This window comes from Brachionichthys hirsutus, chromosome 19, assembly GCF_040956055.1.
Source record: "Brachionichthys hirsutus isolate HB-005 chromosome 19, CSIRO-AGI_Bhir_v1, whole genome shotgun sequence".
NCBI lineage: Eukaryota > Metazoa > Chordata > Actinopteri > Lophiiformes > Brachionichthyidae > Brachionichthys > Brachionichthys hirsutus.
Genome location: NC_090915.1, coordinates 9,519,357 through 9,538,857, shown reverse-complemented (window position 1 = coordinate 9,538,857; position 19,501 = coordinate 9,519,357). Strand labels below are relative to the sequence as shown.

The 19,501-nt window shown below is 44.5% G+C and overlaps 2 protein-coding genes across 2 annotated transcripts in view; both read left to right on the top strand.

Annotated features, from left to right (window-relative positions):
- The window catches only part of palm2akap2 (PALM2 and AKAP2 fusion), a 55,230-nt gene extending 45,353 nt beyond the window's left edge, over window positions 1-9,877 (top strand). The window contains exons 9-15 of the mRNA XM_068752578.1: window positions 977-1,186; window positions 1,280-1,642; window positions 2,189-2,287; window positions 2,382-2,483; window positions 2,749-4,153; window positions 4,667-4,842; window positions 6,937-9,877. Of these exons, the coding sequence (XP_068608679.1) occupies window positions 977-1,186; window positions 1,280-1,642; window positions 2,189-2,287; window positions 2,382-2,483; window positions 2,749-4,153; window positions 4,667-4,842; window positions 6,937-7,044 (2,463 nt within the window). The 3' untranslated portion in view covers window positions 7,045-9,877. The remainder of the gene's footprint in view (window positions 1-976; window positions 1,187-1,279; window positions 1,643-2,188; window positions 2,288-2,381; window positions 2,484-2,748; window positions 4,154-4,666; window positions 4,843-6,936) is intronic.
- Window positions 9,878-13,244: 3,367 nt separating this feature from the next.
- On the top strand, window positions 13,245-18,274 carry LOC137908559 (solute carrier family 46 member 2-like). The gene is made up of 7 exons (XM_068752970.1): window positions 13,245-13,616; window positions 14,497-14,667; window positions 15,328-15,537; window positions 16,059-16,230; window positions 16,392-16,475; window positions 17,589-17,745; window positions 18,017-18,274. Exons 1-7 carry the CDS (start codon window positions 13,245-13,247, stop codon window positions 18,105-18,107), a joined length of 1,257 nt encoding a protein of 418 aa, XP_068609071.1. The 3' UTR covers window positions 18,108-18,274.
- Window positions 18,275-19,501: the final 1,227 nt, after the last annotated feature.

Genomic DNA, 19,501 nt, shown 5'->3' with positions numbered 1-19,501 from the left:
TTCTCTCCATTTGATCACAAATATGAAGGTGTGGAAGCAGAATATGTCATTGTTTAGGAAATACTTTAGTTAATGTTTTAGTAAAGATGACCACCTTGAGGTAATCGACTAATCGAGCCCAGTCAGAAAATGACAACAGTCTCCGTTGCCCTTTCCTCTGAGCATCAGGCTCTGGAGGATATCTGGTGATATTAGCAGGGACAGGGACAGGGACAGGGATGCCGTGTCCTCTTTCTGCATTCGCCCTCTTACCAGAAGGCAGATTTAGACACTACATGTAGTTCAAACGGAGAACCCCAACGCCTCCGACTGCTCATAAATATTACGACAACAATGCATAAAAGGTTCCTCCTGTGTGAAATGCAGCGTTTACAGCTTCATTACATTTTATTTATTTCATTTAGAAACCATTTCATTCGATTTTGATTACACGTTTCATTGCTCCTTCCGTTTCTACAGAATGTGAGATTAAATGAGGAAGGAAATTTGGCCCTGGAAGACAGACTTCCTCTAATAACAAGCGGTGACGACGACGTGCCCTCGAGCCAGGCTGTTGTTAACCCCAACCTCTGTTTGCGGTTTACGTTTGGAGCAGAGCGTCGGATCGTTGATGAAAAGAAAATAAGAGAGTTTTAACGGACACAAACTGTAAAAGCACAACCTTTTGAACTTCCGTCAGCATTTCCCTTAAAACTTTGAAAGACTTCTGGATGGCAGATCAGATTCAGCAGCACGAAAGATTGAGGTTTCTAGTCAGTTGTAACCAGCAGCAGGAGAGCTGGCGCCCCCTAGCGTTTGGAATCAATGAGTACAGCCCTGCAGAGGAACGCCTGCAATGCAGATGGTGTGTGTGTGATGTGCTTTTCGTGTGAGGTGTATTTTTAGATGTTATTTGAGATGATGTTTTTAACTAAGCTGACCATAAGACACTTTAAATCACGTCTGTGAACCTTGGCTCTTTTGTTTGTTGACACAGGAATTGTGCCGGGGACCTAAGGATGCCATTGACCCCACACCAAGGGAGCGAGCGTTGAAGAGCGTCAGTTTCCAGGAATCGGTCAGCATCATCTCTGGCAGGCCTGCGAGCATGGAACTGGAGACCCAGCAGGTCCATGGCTGCCCCAGTGACCGAACCCACAATGCACTTGGTGTGAAAGCGGAGACTCCTGACAGTGAGGTGGTCCAGGTGTGCAGGCTCTCTGAAAACAGTTTTATTTATGGGACACGTCTTGTAAAAGGAGATCTATCATCATCTACCTTCCTTCCTCTGTGTCTGCAGGAGATCTGCTACCTGGACCAGGTCTTAGAGGCCGCTTCAGAAACACCCACCAACGGAAACGCTTCTCCATCGGAACACGCCGGACCAATCAGCGTCGATGGAAGCTCCCCTTCTGTCTGTGTGTCCGCCTCCTCTCCTGTCGGCCACCACTCAGTAGTGGTGGAGGGGCAGCGACGCTCTACGTTCCTCCACCAGCAGGACCCCGCCGTGAGGACCAATGGGCACGTGCAGGGGGGGGAGTCTGGTGGCGGCGGGCCAAAGTTTGAGCTGAGATCATTTCACGAGGAGAAGCTGCCAGCGAAACTCTTTACCCCCGGAGAGGAGCAGCATGTCAGGGTGACAAGAAGACGAGCCACAGAGGAGGTACAGAGCTGCTAACGTGTCGGCGGTAACAAAAAACCTTCACAGCGGTTCTGACAGGAATTACAGTGGAGACGTTCAGACTGGGAAGATAGTCGGGGTCGATCTCTGTGTTCGATGAACTGGACTGTAAGGAGCGCTATTAGCCTATAAGCTACTCATTACATGTAGTGTAATACAACACAGACTATACATCCAATCATTACAGTCTCAGCAAGGAATCTGACAATTGTCTTCGAGTGAGACAAGTTTGAATGTGAAAAAGACATCAGTAGACGGGAACCGCAAGGGAGCAGGGCTAGAGGTCGACCCAGGAGAAGATACATGGACGTAGTGAGGGAGGACATGAGAGTGGCTGGCGTTGGGGGGGGTACAAAGGACAGGGTGAAGTGGAGAACGTTGGTTTGCTGTGGCGTCTCCTTCAGGGGACAAGACATTTCAACTAATAGATCATAAAAATGAAGTTTAGAACTCGTTATTATTGTATTTTTTTAACGGTGCTTGCGGTTTTATTTCCTTTTCTTTCTCTTCCTTTGTTTCTGCTCTCAGGTTCAGGAGCTGGAGCGCGAGCGCCAGGAGCTGATCAGAGAGCAGGCCGTGAAGAAGAACCCGAGCATCGCCACGCGCTGGTGGAATCCTCCACTGGAGGTAGCCTCGCGCTCAGGCGTTGCTTCTAAGTCCTCCGGCTGTTTGATTAAAAAAAAGATTTAAGATTAAATGTCGTTTCATTCCTTCAATCAAGGTTCCTTTGGAAGAACAGTTGGATGCAGAGCAGCTCGAGTCTCTCAAGAAATATCAGGAGAGGAAGCAGCAGAGGCAGAATTACCCCTACGCACACACACAGGTAACACACACACACACAGGTAACACACACACACACACACACACGCACAGGTAACACACACACACACAGGTAACACACACAGGTAACACACGCACACACACACACACACAGGTAACACACACACACACACACACACACACGCACACAGGTAACACACACACAGGTAACACACACACAGATAACACACACACATAACACACACACAGGTTGCGTGTTTGTTGTCTTATTCATTTGTTGTATTCTCTTCACCCGTCTATATTTATAGCCACAGGTGACGGGGCCCCCCACGGTGGTGACCTTTGACCCCGAGCTGAGCTGTAAGACGGACATACAGGAGGCGCAGATCAACTTCTCCTCTGCCAGGAAGCAGTTCCTTCAGGGGGAGGCAGCCAGGAGGGACGTAACTCCTCAAATCTACGCTGCCAAACCTTTTTCAAAATCCTCCAACCAGGACGGGCTGGGGGGCCGCGACCTCGCCGCCGAGACTGGGGAGGGTCACGTGACCTGGTCTGATGAAAGCCAAGCAGGAGAATTCACTTGTGCACGAGCTGTAATGACAATCCTGCCTGAGGAGGAGGAAGGGAGGAGCCACTTCCATCAGCGTTTCCACCCGGAGGAGTCCGACTCGGGGTTGGACGAGCTGTCTGTGCGTTCTCAGGACACGACCGTGTTCAGCTTGGATAACGTTTCTGACAGCGGGGCTTCGCTACCGGCGACCCCAGTGTCGCCCCCCACGCCAGTCGATGGGCAGCCCAGTGGCAGCCCGACGGAAGACAGTCTGGAGTACCATGCGGGGGTACTCGTTCAAAACGCCATCCAGAACGCCCTCGCCGCTCAGAATGGAGACGAATGGCAGCCGTCTGGGTTGAGTTCTTCACAACCGAGCGCCGCTGTGTCTTCATCCACGGCGCCGACGAGCAGTCCGACGCCAGTTTATTCCTCTCCTGTGTCTCCAACTGTGTCTCCATCCACGGCGCCGACGAGCAGTCCGACGCCAGTTTATTCCTCTCCTGTGTCTCCCACTGGGTCTCCTGTGTCCTCCAGTCCCGCTCCACCCAACGTGTCCCCTCAACCAGACACACAGCCGGAGGTGAGAGTTGTTTTCCAGGAGTCAACGTCCAGTCCGGGAGAGCAGCCATACCTCCGGCCGCCGTCTCCACCTCCATCTCTGCCCATCTCTCCACCACAGAGACCCAAAGGCGCAGGTCCAAGGATTAAAATCCAGTCCTCGTATACCAGAGCGCTCGCCTCCTCTGCTCCGACTCCAGCGCCGGCCCCTGTCACATCGGCACCAACTCCCAGGCCGACCCCGGCGTGCCGGCCCCCGTCCCCTCCGAGCCCGGAGAAGCCCGAGTACAGCTACTTCCGCAAATACTCCGAGGCGGCCGAGCTCCGTAGCACGGCGGCGACGGCGCGGGCCACCGAGGTGGAGCCCGTCAGCGGTCCGTTCCGCGTGCGCTCCAAAAAGCAGAAAACCTATTCGATGATTGAGGAGGAAATCCGAGCAACTCAGCAGCGGGAGGAGGAGCTGAAGAAGCAGAGGGAAACGCAGCCCGCCGCTATTAGCCGCTCCAGCCTCGGACACGGGAGGACTGGGGTGTCCCCGGCAGAGAAGACGAAGAGCAACAGCCTGCCAGCGCGGCTCACCCTGACAGCCAGAACAGCACCAGGTTAGTCTGTTACCTGTGTGTGTGTGTGTGTGTGTCACCCTCCAAAGGGAGCGTCTGATTGGTCACGGACAGACGCCCTGCCAGTGGTCGTTGGGGTCGCGCCGCTTTAGCCGGGGTCGACCTGCGGCTGTAGGGTCGTGTCAGTTCACCACTTTGATCAGATATTCACGTGGCCCTCGAGGTGAAGTTCAATGATCTTTACTGAACCTCTAGCGCCACCTTCAGGTCAGATCTTTTGATTGTGCAGCGACTCAAAATACTGTCGGTCTGGAACTAATGATATTAACCTCCGGTTTACTTTAAGTTTAGGGGTAATCGTCATATGCTAGCATGCTAACAATAATTTCAATTCAACTTTATTTAAACTTGTTTGATGAGTTATAACAAAGATCCAGAATGAAAAATAGGCACAAGACGTAACCTAAATGTGTCCGCGAAGGTTTATTCTCTCCAGTTAAGACATAATAAAGTTTTCTTTCATGTCTTTTTGTTTTTCGATTTCGGTTTTTTCAGGAAAGATTGAGAAGGTTCGGCCTGCAGCACCCGTCTCACCCTCACCTTCGGAGGGCGCTCTGTCCGACGCCAGCAGCGAGGATTCTGGGGGACGACCCAAAAACCTCATGCAGACGCTAATGGACGACTATGAAACACACAAAGTGAAGAGGAGGGAAAAGATGGAGGACAACAGCGTAAGTATTCAATCACGGGACGCTAAGTTGTTGAAGAGAGGAAGGCTTTTATGAAAATGGCAAAATCAAAGCAGGATGTTTGTGATTGGTTTACACATATGTTGCATTCGGTCACCTTAAGCAGGCACAACCCTCGAGTTTGAAAGAAAACGCACTTTAGATAAATCAAATGTAACTAAATAAACGTTTTGTATTAACAGAAGCAGCAAAAATGTGCTGAGTAAGAGCATCAAGAAACGTTGTTTGATCTTTTATTGTCCCCAATGTTGAATTCCTGAAGAAAAAAAAACTTCTTCGGGGAATCTCCCAGCCTGAAGCAGGAATTGAAACCACAACGCAGACATTTGTTCGTTGCTGTCCCGACTCCATCGCTGCTTTATTTCTACCCGAATGTCTTTTCATGGATTCACCTCGAGCAGCTGGAAACGGTTCATGTTTACCTGCAGGCGGGATGTTGTTGTTTGTTCGTGATGACATCACATGTGTTGACTCTGTGTACCGTTGCTTCTCTCCCGCTGGTCGCTCAGTGTGCCCGTTTGCTGCTGGCTAACGAGGTAACCACAGAGGTACCTGTCCACTGGTCACGCTAGCATGAAGCAGTGCGTACCTGGATGTGTCTGGACTGTTGGGCCACCGTACTGGACCCGACCAGGAGGAAAACAATCTGACTTTATGTGTTTGAGGAATCTCTTTATTCATGATATCAGGTCAACTACAAACTTTTAACAGTCCGAAAGAGAAGGTTCACAAATTACACATTTCCACTGGCGACCACTTTCATATTGTCTCTTAAATTTACATCGTCATCATCATCATCATCATCAGCCTCGATGAGTCAACAGTCCAGAGCGTAGGGATGTATTGTTCTAGTTAGAACGCTGTGAAGGACAGCTTCATTTAGAACCCAGGCCTGCTTGTGGCTCGCAGCCTTACGGTTCTGCTCTGTGGTGTTGGTGCTGCATGTGCTTGCCCCCCCCCCTCACAGACACATGTCCTCCACACCCAGAAACACCCACCGTGGAACCCCAGACAGATAATTAACAAGTCAAAGTTTGTCAGCACTTAAAACATCGGAACAAAATTAAAAGCAAGAGATGTGGCGATTCTTGAAACGATCTGGCCCAAAGTCATGTCTTGAAACTGTATTCTTAACGCACAATCTTCACGGATGATTAAAAATTGGGATTAAATCTCCTCAAGCATTTTCACTTCATTTTTTTTTGTCTTTCTTTTTCTTCTGAACTTGTCTGCATTCGTGCTCAACAGTGACAGCGTACATAATGTTAACATAATTGTATTTTATAGTGATTGTGACCGTCGCCTGCATGCCCTCTTGGCAGACTAGCCTATTTATATTTTATTTATTCGTTTTATTACCTGCTTGCCGCCGTAGAGGGCTGTGCACACCGCAGTGAACATACAATACGGACAAACAAAAAGTGACAAATACACAGTGTTCTGAAGAAAGTGCGATGGATTTAATTAGCTCCTTGATTCTATCCCTTTCATCCAACCATAACCAAGAGTTGTCCCAATACACCAGGTTCTCATCAGTCTCTAGAGGAAAGTCTGGATCACCAAGTTCTCAGGAGATCTGAGGAAGAAGAGGGAGAGCACACTTCAAACGTGTCCCATTACTTAAGGACACCTAAATCAATGTTAGCAGCGAGGAATTCTTAATCATCAGCTGTTGACCTCATTAAAGGGGGGGGGGGGGGGGGGGGCTACAGGTGAGAAACAGCCCCCGGACTAACTGATACGTTTACAGTCCCTGTTAAATAAATGGGAAAATGATTTATGGTCTCAGCAACATTAGAATTGATGTTTTTCGTATTTTGCCAAATGGCATCCGGGATGTTTTCCACGTGTGAGAAAACGGCAGATCCTATCAATGTCATTCACCTCCATACCTTGGGTTAACCAAGCGCTCCTTCTGCATGTCGTGTTCCAGTCACCGTGTTGTGTGTGTGTGTGTGCGTGTGTGTGTGTGTGTGTTGTCATCACATCCCTCTAACTGGGAGCAGCATGGCTTTCACCAGTGCATCGCTGCTGCTTATTTGTTTAGTTCTTCACAACTTGTTTTGTAATCGACAGGTTCTGGAGGCCACTCGCGTCACCAGGAGGAAAAGCGACATGGCGCGAAAATGGGAAGCTGGCATCTACGCCAATGAGGAAGGGGAGGAGGAGGAAGAGGAGGAGTAAATCTCTCCTTTCGGAGACGTTATTCATTTAGTGGAGAAGAGGAGGATGAGGAGACTGATGGAAAAGTGCAAGTGGGAGGAGGAGGAGGAGGAAGAGGAGACAGAGGAAGAGGGGAAAGATGAAGTATTTATTTCACTGCTAGTATTCTGATGATCACATGGCTGGCTTGACCAATGGGCTTCATGCAACAGATGCACCAGGGTGGGCTGTTTGGACCTGAGGACTTGAGTACGTGGAAGACGTTTGAAGTGCTGAGGTGAGATTGGAGACGAAAGCTTCAGCGGAATTAGAGACTCGTTGAAAGTGTTGCTGATCACAAGTGCCTCTGTGACGAAGCGTTTTCACTTGTTGGTCGACTCTGGATGACGTGACGACATGTCCAAAGGATCATTTACCTGCAATGTATTCCAGGTTGCCTGACGGTGTTCATTAATAAGGAGGTGAAGTTTTTATTACACACTAATATTATGTTTTACCTGGCTTTGATCACGCTGAGGGAAGAGGTCGAACCGAAAGGACCACAGAAGTGTAGAACACACATGAAGGTATAAGTATGTGCTGACCGGGTCAGCGTCCTCAAACTGGAGAACTAGCATCGAGTGTTCAAACGTTGCCTTACAACAATCAGTGATTGTACGTGTGATTGTTATTATTGCCGCAAGCTTTAGCAGGCGTTAGAGAAAATATGCATTAGGTTGAAAGTCCGTGTTTAAGCCTCTTCAGTGATTTCGTGTGTATCTGGTGCAGCAGGAGGAGACGGAGGGGACGGGAGTAGCTACGTCTGTGAAGTGGGCGGGGTTTTATACTCTAAAATCATTTATTTGAACTTTACATTGCTTTGTTGACTTGTGCTTTCTGATGTAAGCAGTCGTTTCATACATTATACTGAGGGCGGACTGTGTATTTGATACACTGACGAGTATTTGAGACTCCAGCAGGGCAACCGATGCACCGTGCTAGCTGAGGATAGAGAAACATTGAAAAGGCTTTTATGATAAGTAGTCATACCAAAACTGAATGTTATTTACTCAACCTACGCTCTTAAAGTCTCTAGGAAACACCGATTGTGTGCATGACGTCACACACCTAACGGAAAGACGCACGCAGCGAGAGGACTATCGCGTTTAGAGGCTGCAACAATCGCCGACTGGGCGGAGACTCGAGTTGGAATTGTCTTTTGTTACTAAGTATATTAGAACCTTTGGCTTTTCAGGACGACGCGATTTTCTGCCTTAAATGAAAGCAGCCTCTGCGGCAGAGATGCCTGTGGTGTAGAAGTTCAGCGTTCAAACGTAACGCACAAAAACTACAGGATTATTTCACGTAGAGGTGTGGCTGCAAATTGTTTCTTTTTTTTTTAACCACTTCAACTGAAAAGTGGAAAATAATGATCCTAATGTTCATTGGTTTCCTCAGATCCTCGGTGAAAGGAATTGACACACTCTGACCCTTATCATAATAATAATATATTTATTTGGGTGCCTGACGTGAGTCTCTGAGCAAGCAAACTATTTAATCCCATGTGGGGCGTAACGCGCCGCCGCCTCCATGGTTCGCTTTGCCCCCCGAAGCAAAGACCCGGTAATGTTGGTTCCAGAGAGTTCTACTTGTTGTAATGTAATAATATATAAAATCCACAAAAGTATTTAGAGGACTATTGTTCTGAAATGTTGAGGTGAAGAGTTAGCGTGCGACTTTAGGGAAGGGATAAAAAAAACGTTCTATTCTTTATCATTGGGACAAAAGTTGAGAGGATTAGAAGCACTCGCTTTTCTGCTGTGATGATGCATCCACGTGTGAGAGACTTTACATTTTAAAGGAAATATGATCTTATACAGACATTTTTTTAAGGATAAGTATCTTTTATAGAGGCGTAAATCGTCACGGTGGCCTCTTCTGAATGCCACCTGAGCTTTATTCAGTTATGAGCAACATCTGTACGGAACGTTGTGAATCTGCACACACACACACACACACACACACACACATCCCAAAAGGCAAAGCGTCTCAAATGGTAACAGACAACTCGTGGACCCAGGTGAGACATTATTGTGTGCTTTATTGTTCTTTCATTATGCTTTTGTTGTTTGAATTCATGGATGATTTATTTATCATTTTTAAATGCTGGTAGCTCCAAAGCATCAGTGTGTGAGACTCACGCTGTCCACGCGTGATAAGTTAACCTAATTATGCGCTATAACCGCCGTTCCTATGTTAACCACTTATAACACTCATACTCATGTGTTCTCATTAAAAACAAAAGCTTGTACATGTGAAATGGCTGAGAGGTTTTTTTCGTGCAGTCCCATTTCTTACGTTCTTTCGTTCTTTCTTTCTTGCACGCCATGCTTCTACACACTTGTGTTGCTTTGTAGGTTAAAGTGTTTTATATGTTGCTTCCCCGAGTTAATGGTGCTGCAAGCACACACAAGGTGAACGCTGAACAGACTCGGTCCGGCTGTATGTTTTGGGTTCGATTTGGCCGAGCACTGTAAAAAGTGCATTGTGGCAATCCCTCATACGATTCCATTGCTTAAACAGCCCAAATGAGTAGCGAAGACACCTGAGCCTGAGCCTCGAAGACTCGATTTCAGTGACATTATTAATGACTCTGTGCTGCAGGGATCAGGCCGGACGACCACTGCTGGCAGTTTAAAATATGTATTTTGGGAAGGATTTGAGTCTCTGCAAATGTCAGAAAGTGAGACGAAGACAAACGTTAATGTGGCGTCTCGGCTCTCTGCCTACCGACTGACTTTTACTCGCGTCGTTACACACAAAAGATGCAATTTTTAATAATTGCAATGATCTTCACGTCCAGGTCTTTGTTAAACAATCCAATAAATATATTAAACTTGAATATTCTGATTGTCTGACTTTAACATCTTGTTACTGTGAATGTCAACTTGCCATTGTCAAAGAAAGTACGGGGCTAGACTTCATGTCTGTGTAAGTTCTGAGTCATCCAGGTCATGGTAAATCACAATGAGCAAAAAAAGAAGAGTCAACTGGACTTGTTCAAGTTGGATCAGAAACATTTGCATGCTTTTGGATCTCTGCTTGACCACCACCAACGTTTCCTCTAAGCTGCACGCGCACGCAATTGTGCACTGCTGATGCGGTCTTCACGCGGCGAGAATCTCCGCAAAAACAAAATCCAACCTGAATTGAAAATAAAAGAAACACGTAAAAAAAGCATATTTTTGATTCCCACCACCCACTGCAGCACAAGTTAGGGGTCATCAGAACCCTGAACCACCGGGCCCAAAACATCCTCACCAGAGTGGAAGGAACGGCCAAAGTGCAAAAACACATCCGGAACAGTTTGTAAAGACAAGTGGAGATCAGAACTGGATTTGTCAAGACCAACAAATATATCAACAAAAATAACCAGGAGCAGGACAGGGAAGACAAAAGGAAGCCCGTTGTCGTCCCCTTTGCTGCCGGAGTCTCTGAAAAATTCAGGAGAATTTTCAGTAAACACAAGATTCCCATACACTTGAAACCAGGCAACACCCTGAGACAGACGCTGGTCCACCCGAAAGACAAAACACCCAGACAGAAACACAGCAGTGTAGTGTCTACTGTCCAGTGCAGTGAAGAAAGCAGCAACCGGTACATTGGGGAGACCAAACAACCGCTCCACAAGCGTATGACCCAACACAGGAGAGCCACCCCCCCCCAGGACAGGTTTCAGCCGTCCACCTGCACCTGAAAGACACAGGACACTCATTTGAGGACAGTAATGTCCAGGTGTTAGTCAGGGAAGAGAGGTGGTTTGAGAGAGGAGTTAAAAAAAAATGTTTTGTCAAATTGGAGAAACCATCCCTGAGCAGAGGAGGAGGATGAATACACCATCTACCAGCAACATGCAATGAATGAATGAATGAATATATTTATTAGATAGAATGTTAGAGTACAAGTACAGTCACACAGTAGCATGTATTACAGTACAAATAAAGTCAAACATCCTGTCTAAGAGGAGCATTTCAAAAAAGCCCTTGCGGTCTTGTTTCCGTTGAAAGTCCTTAGTACATAAATCATCGACATGTAACAATACCAATTTAACAATACAAATAAAAACAAAACCAATATTAAATTACTCAATTGATGCAACGTAACATTAGAAAAACAAGAATAAAATGATTTTACACCGCCGATGCAAACTAACAATTAATCTAAAATAAATTACACCACTGATGCAAAATGACAATGGATGACAATAAATTACATAAATTACATAAACAATGCAGTGTTGACCTCTGTCCCCAAATCCCACGACCCCCAACCAGACCAGGATGCACCTCCGCATAACAGCTCCCCTGAGGGCGAGGCGGGTAAGAACTCTTCACCTTCTGGATGCAGATGACTCCAGACATGTTGTTAGTCAGGTTTCATGACTGCCGCGGAGCATTAGCATTCATGAATGGAATGCTGATGCTCCTGCTGTCTGGTGATTTTGGTCCCTTCTTTGTTTCTTTGTCTTCTGCTCCAACTGTCCACCAGGCTCGGACCTGAAGAAGCCTCTTGGATGAGAGGTGAAACGTCGCTATACAAGCCAACGGTATTCTCCAAGGCCTAAGACTTTTTGAACAACAGTAATTGTTGCCTGTCAGGAATCCCCCCCAACCTGTTTTTTCACATGCGTCCTTAAGTGCGTTACACTGAGTCCCTGTTGTCTCACCTGTAGGTGCTCTCTGCACCGTCAATGGAATGATGTTTTCCTTTCCTTTCGTTAAACAACTTTTACTCCGTCTGTGTTTTTATTCCTTATCTGTCTCTGCTCTCCTAACGCTGTTCAGGATAGGCCGCATACGCATGGTCGATGTTTTTCCACTTGGCTTTAGTGACCGTGTTTGTTCTTGTCTTCTCTCTTGGAATATTTTCATATCCGAGAACGCTTTGTCTTCTTTATTATCATCGGTCCCTTTACCTTGACCCACTGCTGACTCAGCACATCTGCATCCTCTAGTCTAGTCTAATCTAATGTAGCATGTCTCCCTCTTAGCGTCTCCTGTTGAAATATCCTTTAAGGATATTCACGATATGTTGAATCAAATAAAGATTGTTTGCGTACAAAGACCGGTGTAGCCTCGGAGGAGGAACAAACAGGGTTAGACATTAATGTGTGTGCATTATAATCACCAGACCAAACCCTGCCTCCGCCTAAGCTGCAGGAAGATATAATTATAGCGAGCATTTCAAAACTTGGTCTCACGCTTAATCGTTTGTCTCCAACGCTTTGACTCCAGAAGACAGACGACTGTCACTTGGTTTCCTGGAACTTTATTGGTTTTCCTCAAAAGAATTCATGATTGACTCGCATTGTTAATATTTACTTTGTCCTCCATGAATAAATAAGAATAAATGTATTAATCATAGAAACATGAAACTATTCAATACACCGTCACTACCCTGACCTACGCCTTCATAAAGTAGTTGTAGATTATATACAGGAGGTAACATTTGATGTTGGTTTTTGGCAAGCTATTGTTGACTAACTGGTTCCAGAATGAGAATCAGAATCAGAAGGTGTGTATTGCCATTGTCAGTGAGGGTTCACAAAATAGGAATTTTTCTCGGTGAAGTCGTGCTCCATGTAACAGTAATGACGAAATACAAAAGACATACAAGTACAGACACATCACAAAACGGCAGCATTCCAGTGATGCACGTTATATCCAGCAGCAAAGCTGATGGTAAATATAATCAAGGGTTTACTCGTCTAAAAATGAGACAAGATTAGAGGAGAAGATGTGAGTAAATAAAATAAAACCTGGAGATGATGTCTTAGAGATGTATGCGTATGATAATGGACAGTTTTTCTCTGGTAATTACTGAAGTACAGTAGTTAATGTCATGCTTGAGTTTTTGCTTGGGGCAGTTTCACTGTTTCAGCAGAGCCGCACGTTTGATGATGATGAAGAGGAGGAGGAGGAGGAAGAGGAGGGAGGTTTTATTTGTCCCCCTCACTGGTTATTTTAGATTCACGTCATTCTTGATGGGGGAAAGGAGCGTCATTTACAGAATCAGAAAAAGTTCATCAAATACTTTTGATACATTTTTCACAATTCTGATTTGACTTAGTTTAGATTGTCGTTTCGGGAAACCGGATCATGCTCGTGTCGTGTCTCCGCAGCATAGAGCCGCTTCTCCTGCTGGAGCAGCTGGGCGCAAGTTTCTTCTACGGCGCACTTCGGATGGTGGTCAAGGACCGGTCCGTGAACGCATCATATCCCAATGCGTCCCAACCCACGGAGGAGAGCCAGCAGAAGTTCATATCGGACTTCTACATGATCTACTACCTCATCCTCCAGGTGGCTCCGATCCTGCCTGCGGTGCTCCTGGCCAAGATGGGAGACCGCGGCTGGAGGAAAGCCCCCATCGTGGTGCCCCTGTTCGGGTACTTCCAGTGCAGTCTCACGCTGCTCCTGGTGGTTCTGTTCAACCTCCCGATGGAGGTGATGTTCGGCGCCGGAACAATCTTCGGGTTGTCCGGCAGTTTCTGCGCCTTCTGGTCCGGCGTGATGACGGTGACTTCGGTCGGCTGCACGGCGGACGACAGATCCAAGGTCAGTTATCTGGTGATGGAAGTGTTTGTACAAATAATAGATTTGATTTTGATCATTAAAATAATAAAAGAACATATCATGCATTAAACAACTTTGATTAAAACGCTCGTTCATAGTTTAGCGTCAATAAAATCTCTTTCCATTGGATCAGCCCAGCGATGCCCCAAAGCTGCCCCCTGACCTCAGAGGAGGTTTTTGGGTCATTCCTGGCTATTTGTGACTTTTCAGTCCCCAGGAAATAACTCTTAATATATTACTTAAAATAAATCAAATGTTTATAATAAAAGGCTTTTAATATAGAGTGAGGTCTTCTTTATAACATTAACACAAAGTAATGCATGTAATATATATTTTTGTAATTTTAATGACCTTTTTAGGCACATACATGCCATTTTATGATGTCCCCAAAGCAAATTTACAGTTTCAATGAGAAACATTTGCAATATAATTATAAATAAGTACAAATATGTCTTATTTGCCAGTTTTATGGTGTTAATCTGTATGTCCTACTCTTAAATGTCCACATTGTTAGTCGAAATTATGAAGAAAGTAAACCACATTTGAAAAAAATCCAAAACTCGTTTGATCTATAGACTAAAGTACTGTTTGCTCTTTCATAGTGCAATGGCTAATTTAGTAAAATCCACCCTGTTAGGTATGTAAACTTTCACAGTTCATTTCTCATAAACCACCCATACTAATTATTATTATTATTATTCAGTGCTTGAGCTCTGCCAATACCTGGAGGTTCAATATGTCATTTAACTGATACAATGTTAAAAACAGGAAAACTACGTTTTTGTTTTCACAAAGTTTAGCGCACTGAAAAGTCACCAATAGCCAGGAATGACCATTTTAACGTGTGTCCGTGTCTCACCAGGTGCTGATGAGGGTGGAGCTGCTGTATGGGTTAGTAGGTGTAGCAGCCAACCTGGTGTCCGGTCATCTGTTCCTGTTGTGCAGCTCCAGTTTGGGACGTGGGACTGTCCAGCTCGCTGTGAGCGCCCTGATGTTCGTGTTCTGTTTCATTCATGTTGTAGTCCTGCTGCAGGTCAGTCACTGTGGGTGGATTATTACATTAAATCCACTCTGTATGTGTGCAATATGGCTGCACCACAGATGGTCAGAATATTGATGATTTTATATTTTTGATATGACAAATATGATCCCGCAGAGCAGAGATAATGGTATAATTTTCTTGGCACTTCCAAAAAATATTCATCATTTCGAAGTGCAGATGTAAATGATAAAAGTTTCATAAAGGAACCAAGTAACTGTAATTCCAACAAAAGTGAAACTTTTATTTTAACGTTAAAGTTTTTGGCTGCTGTATTGTTTGAGCTTCGGTAGGACTTGAAGTGGTGCGAGTCAACATTGTAAAAAATACAGCAGTAATAGTACTGTCAGTATAAAATCCCTTTATTCCATCTTATCTGCATTTGTGATCAGTCATTTAAAAAAATTCTTGATTATACAAGCATTTGAAATTGAACTCAACAACACTGTTTCTTTTGTTGCTAAATATAAATTCATTTCAAGGTGACACACCTTTTAGTTACTCCAGGATCTATACTGGTTATGATATAACTGTGTGTGTGTGTTTTGAAACTTTGCCAGGTATGCCTGTATTCCAGTCTGACAACAAATGTCTTCCTCTTAGTGTTTGAGATTCAAAGTAAGACATGAACTCTTGTTTGCATCTTAATTCGAGGTTAAAGAAATCAAACAAGAGCCGGAGGAGATCTGTCCAGCCCTCTCTAATGACCCCGGCGTTCGGGTGGAGGCTCCTGCTGGAACAAACAAGGTGAACATGGTTCTGCTTTTTGCAGCCGCTGTCTTGTACGGCACTGCAAATTATGGATCCATGGATCTGCAGGGCACGTTTGTGATGAAGGAGCCGCTCAACTGGAATGCCACTCAGGTGAAATGTTGCTCTCTTTATATGTTTTGGTTTCTTATGCAAATCTTTGTTAGCTACAATCCCAACTCCAAAAAGTTGGGACACAAAAAACAAAAGACGAGCTCGTTGAGATCGACTGACTCGAGATGAAAAAGCGTCCTTTGGGCTGCAGAGTCGACATTTCAAATGTCTTAAATCTGTCTTAAATGTGTCCTCCGAGCTGCAGAGGAAAAGTCTCAGATTGTTATCAGTGCAAAGTTCTGTGATGTAGTAGGGGGTGGGGGTGAGGTGGCCTCTGTGAAGGTACCTTAAAAGTGCTTGGTCCTGTCAGGTTCATGCAGGTTTTGGAACAACATGCTGCCACCCAGGAATTCTTTTTCAGAGATATTCCTGCTTGATCCATTAAAAGAAATCATTGAATTCTACTTTAACATTTTCATTCAGCTACAACATTTTGTTTTGGAACTGTGTTTGCAAGCATTTATTTTATCGTGTATTCCTTCTGTGTCGTTTTTAATTTGACTGACTTCTTCCTCCTCCAGTTGGGTTATGGAAATGCAGCAAGCTCTGTGATATTCTTCACCAGTTTCCTGGGTGTCGTTGTGTTTCGTCGTTGCGTCAGTGAAATCGTGATCATCCTGATCGGAATGGTGTCGTTTGCCTCGGGAATGATCTTCATGTCCTTTGTAAAAGCGACCTACATGTTCTACATCGGTAAGACTGAGCATCTTGAGACTGAATGTCGGAAGGAAAATGACGGGATACATTTTTTAAATGATTTGTGCTGAGACAATAAAAATGATCAAAAGGATAATGTATAGGTATGTGTAGGGCCTTGAGAGGAAATAAATTAATCAGTGTTTATTTCTCTGCAGCTCGTTTTCTCAACATGTTTGAACTCATCCCCTTACCCACTATCAGATCGCTGCTCTCCCAGCAGGTTCCAGCATCCTCGTGTGGTGAGTGACGTGTGTGTGCGTGTGTGTGTGTGTGTGTGTGTTCCAGTTCTGCAGCAGCATTATGCAAACACATGGTTTCTGATGCGTCAACAAATTACTTTAAGAATAATATGATAAATCTGAGGAGTGTATTGAAGTTGTTAACTGTTCAAAATGACTAATGGGTCAGTTCATCTAACCTTTTATGAGCCAAATTAAAAAGGCCGTCCATCCCTCCACCTCTAAGACCCCTCCACCTCGAGCATCCTCAGGAGAGGAGGAGCAGCAGGCCAGAGGAGCAAAGGAACAAGACAAATATTTTTATTCAAAGGAGCACGGGACAAAGCATTAGCAATAATGATATTTTGTTGATACTTATTACATTTCCTTTAGAAGAAACTGACAAGACTTTAGAAGATTTACATGACACAACCTTGAAGATTTCCTACAGCCAGGCATGTCACAAGCCTGACACGGAAAATATCGGCGTAGAAAGAGACAATGTCTTCTCCGTAGACATCGTGGGTGAGACCGCAGAAACTTGGACATCTAGTGTGTAGCTGCTCACAACAACAGGATAACTATTCCTGCGAAAAAATGTTTTTTAAATGGGACCCCACTTGTCACATCATCAGTAGACAAGTGGAGATATTTATACATTGTCAAATGAGTACAACCATCAGGTAACTCGCTCAGTGGTGCTATTCATCGTCCGTGTTTGTCCTCGTGTGTTTGCTTTGACATGAGAAGTCATTACAGAGTATTGACTGAACTGAACTGAGCACCTGTGAGTTCAACTCGGACAACCTCAATTCAAAGTTGCTTATGAATAAAAGACAAAGGAATACGTCTGCCATACAACAAAGCTTTTACACTGGTGGTATTCATACTATTACACAAATCAGATATGATGTCAAAGTGAACATCGGCAGCAGGATCGATTCACAGTCTAAGTGACATTTACTGGAGTAAAGTGAGGCACAGCATTGGTTGGTCATTTGTTCACCAGAGGTAGCTGCTGCTTTGAAGAAATCTAAAACGGATCAGTGTCTGCTTCAAAAACAACTTGGCCTCTGATTCTTGTTTATCCGACATTTACCTCTCATTTACTCTTCCTGTCCTTCTTCCCATCAGGCATCACTCTCACCTCCCTCCAGGTGTCTCTGAAGGTTGCCGGTCTGGCATACATTCCTGCTTTCACTAAGATCTACCAGAAAACACTGAGCTGGTTCCCAGGATTCATCTTCACTCTCTCTGCCACCTTAACAGTCCTGGCGATGATCCCCATCAGGTAAGGGGGGGGGGGCAGGCTAATGCTATTGGCAGTGACTGATAACTATTGATCCATTCCTGTTATATTCCACAATCTTTATTTTTCTGAATATTTTTCAAATTCCTGAAAATGTGATTAAAAGAAAATTTTAAAGTGGGAATTTATATTTAAGGAAACAAAATTTTGAGAATTGTCAGATTCTCAAAATTTTGAGAATAAATTAATACTCTGTCTACGTTCTCTGTTGATCCGGTTTACTAGCGTGACCTTTCCTTTCTTCTCTCTCCAGTATCATCGGCTGTAGATCAGCTCAGAATCATCAGAATGTGACGATTCGGCGTAAATGGTGGAAACGACATCAACCGCATACGTCAACATAAAGATTTGTCAGACATGGAAATCTCATAGCAAGAACTGACCGTATACATCTACACAAGTTTCCCCATATGAACATTGCCATGTTTTGACATTTTGTTTCTCACACATTTAAGCTTGTGCATTTTTTGTCTATTTAGTCAATTATATTTATAGCTGTTTCATTTGTTCAAAACCCACTAATAAATCTGAAAGATCTCATCGTGGTGTGTCCTGTCATTACACTTCATAGTACTGGTAGTGGATTTGAGGGGAAGGCAAACATCCATCATTTATATTTCTATTCCATGAATTAGTCAGGTTTGTGGCTAATGCAGCCTCATGGGTAGTGCGGTTAGCAGGAACTAACGTAGCGTTGCCAGTTTCTCCCTTGTGCCGGTCTCATGCCCTGATAAATGCAGAGAGTTGCAACACAGGCTGGTGGTGTGTAAGAAGACTCTAATTTTGGTTTTGGACACTTTCAATAAATCTCTCGACAAAGGAGATTCTGTTTTTGACGCCGTTTGTCTGTATGTTAGCAGGAATACAGAAAAACTACTGGACGGAAAAAATATTTATCTGAAGATCAGTTTTGTTCTCACATTAAATTTTGAGAGCGATCTGGATACCAGTCTGGATACAAAAAATGAAATGAAAAATCTGGATTTTCCATTTACTTATAATGGAGGTATTAAAACAAACCTTGTAAAATATGCATTCATTCACTCACCATGAAACACAGTCATAGAGCGGCCTGATATTCACTATCATGCAAAATATTACATTTTAACATTGAACATTTATGGATACAAAAAATCTGTTAAAAATACACATCAACTCTGAATCACTTTTACTTTTCATGGTTGCTGGATAAAAATACCAAGAACAATTTAATTGTTTTTAGTGATGATCCAGATCACCATGTGGACGGTGCAAACCCAATTAGGAGGTGAATGAGCTGCTTGGCGGAGGTTTCTCTGAGCGCTTATCTAGTTTTTTTTTTTTTTATCTTGTCTTGTCTTGTTGGTTTTGTTTTTTTTTCCTGTCGGTCCCTGCGTGGGCGTCGCCGAGCCTGATAGTCAACTCAGGTATCAGGTGCGGTTGCGCTGCACCTGATACCTGACAAACCTGAGAGTTGATTTCTGCAGAGGGAGACATATTTTGGCACGCAGGCCGCAGGAGCGACGGAAGATCAGATTCGGCTTCATAACAGCCTGGAACGTCGTCATTGAAGGTGAGGACCGTTTGTACTCTCATTGTGTAAGTGTAACTGAAATGAAAGAATTTAATGACAATTACAGGCTTGTATTAAATCTACACGTTCTATGTTGATCCAACAGCTGCACAACCTCTCAGCCTTAAATAACTGTCGTTCTTCAATTAAACTGAGATAGAATGACCGATAAGGTCATTGTTTTTG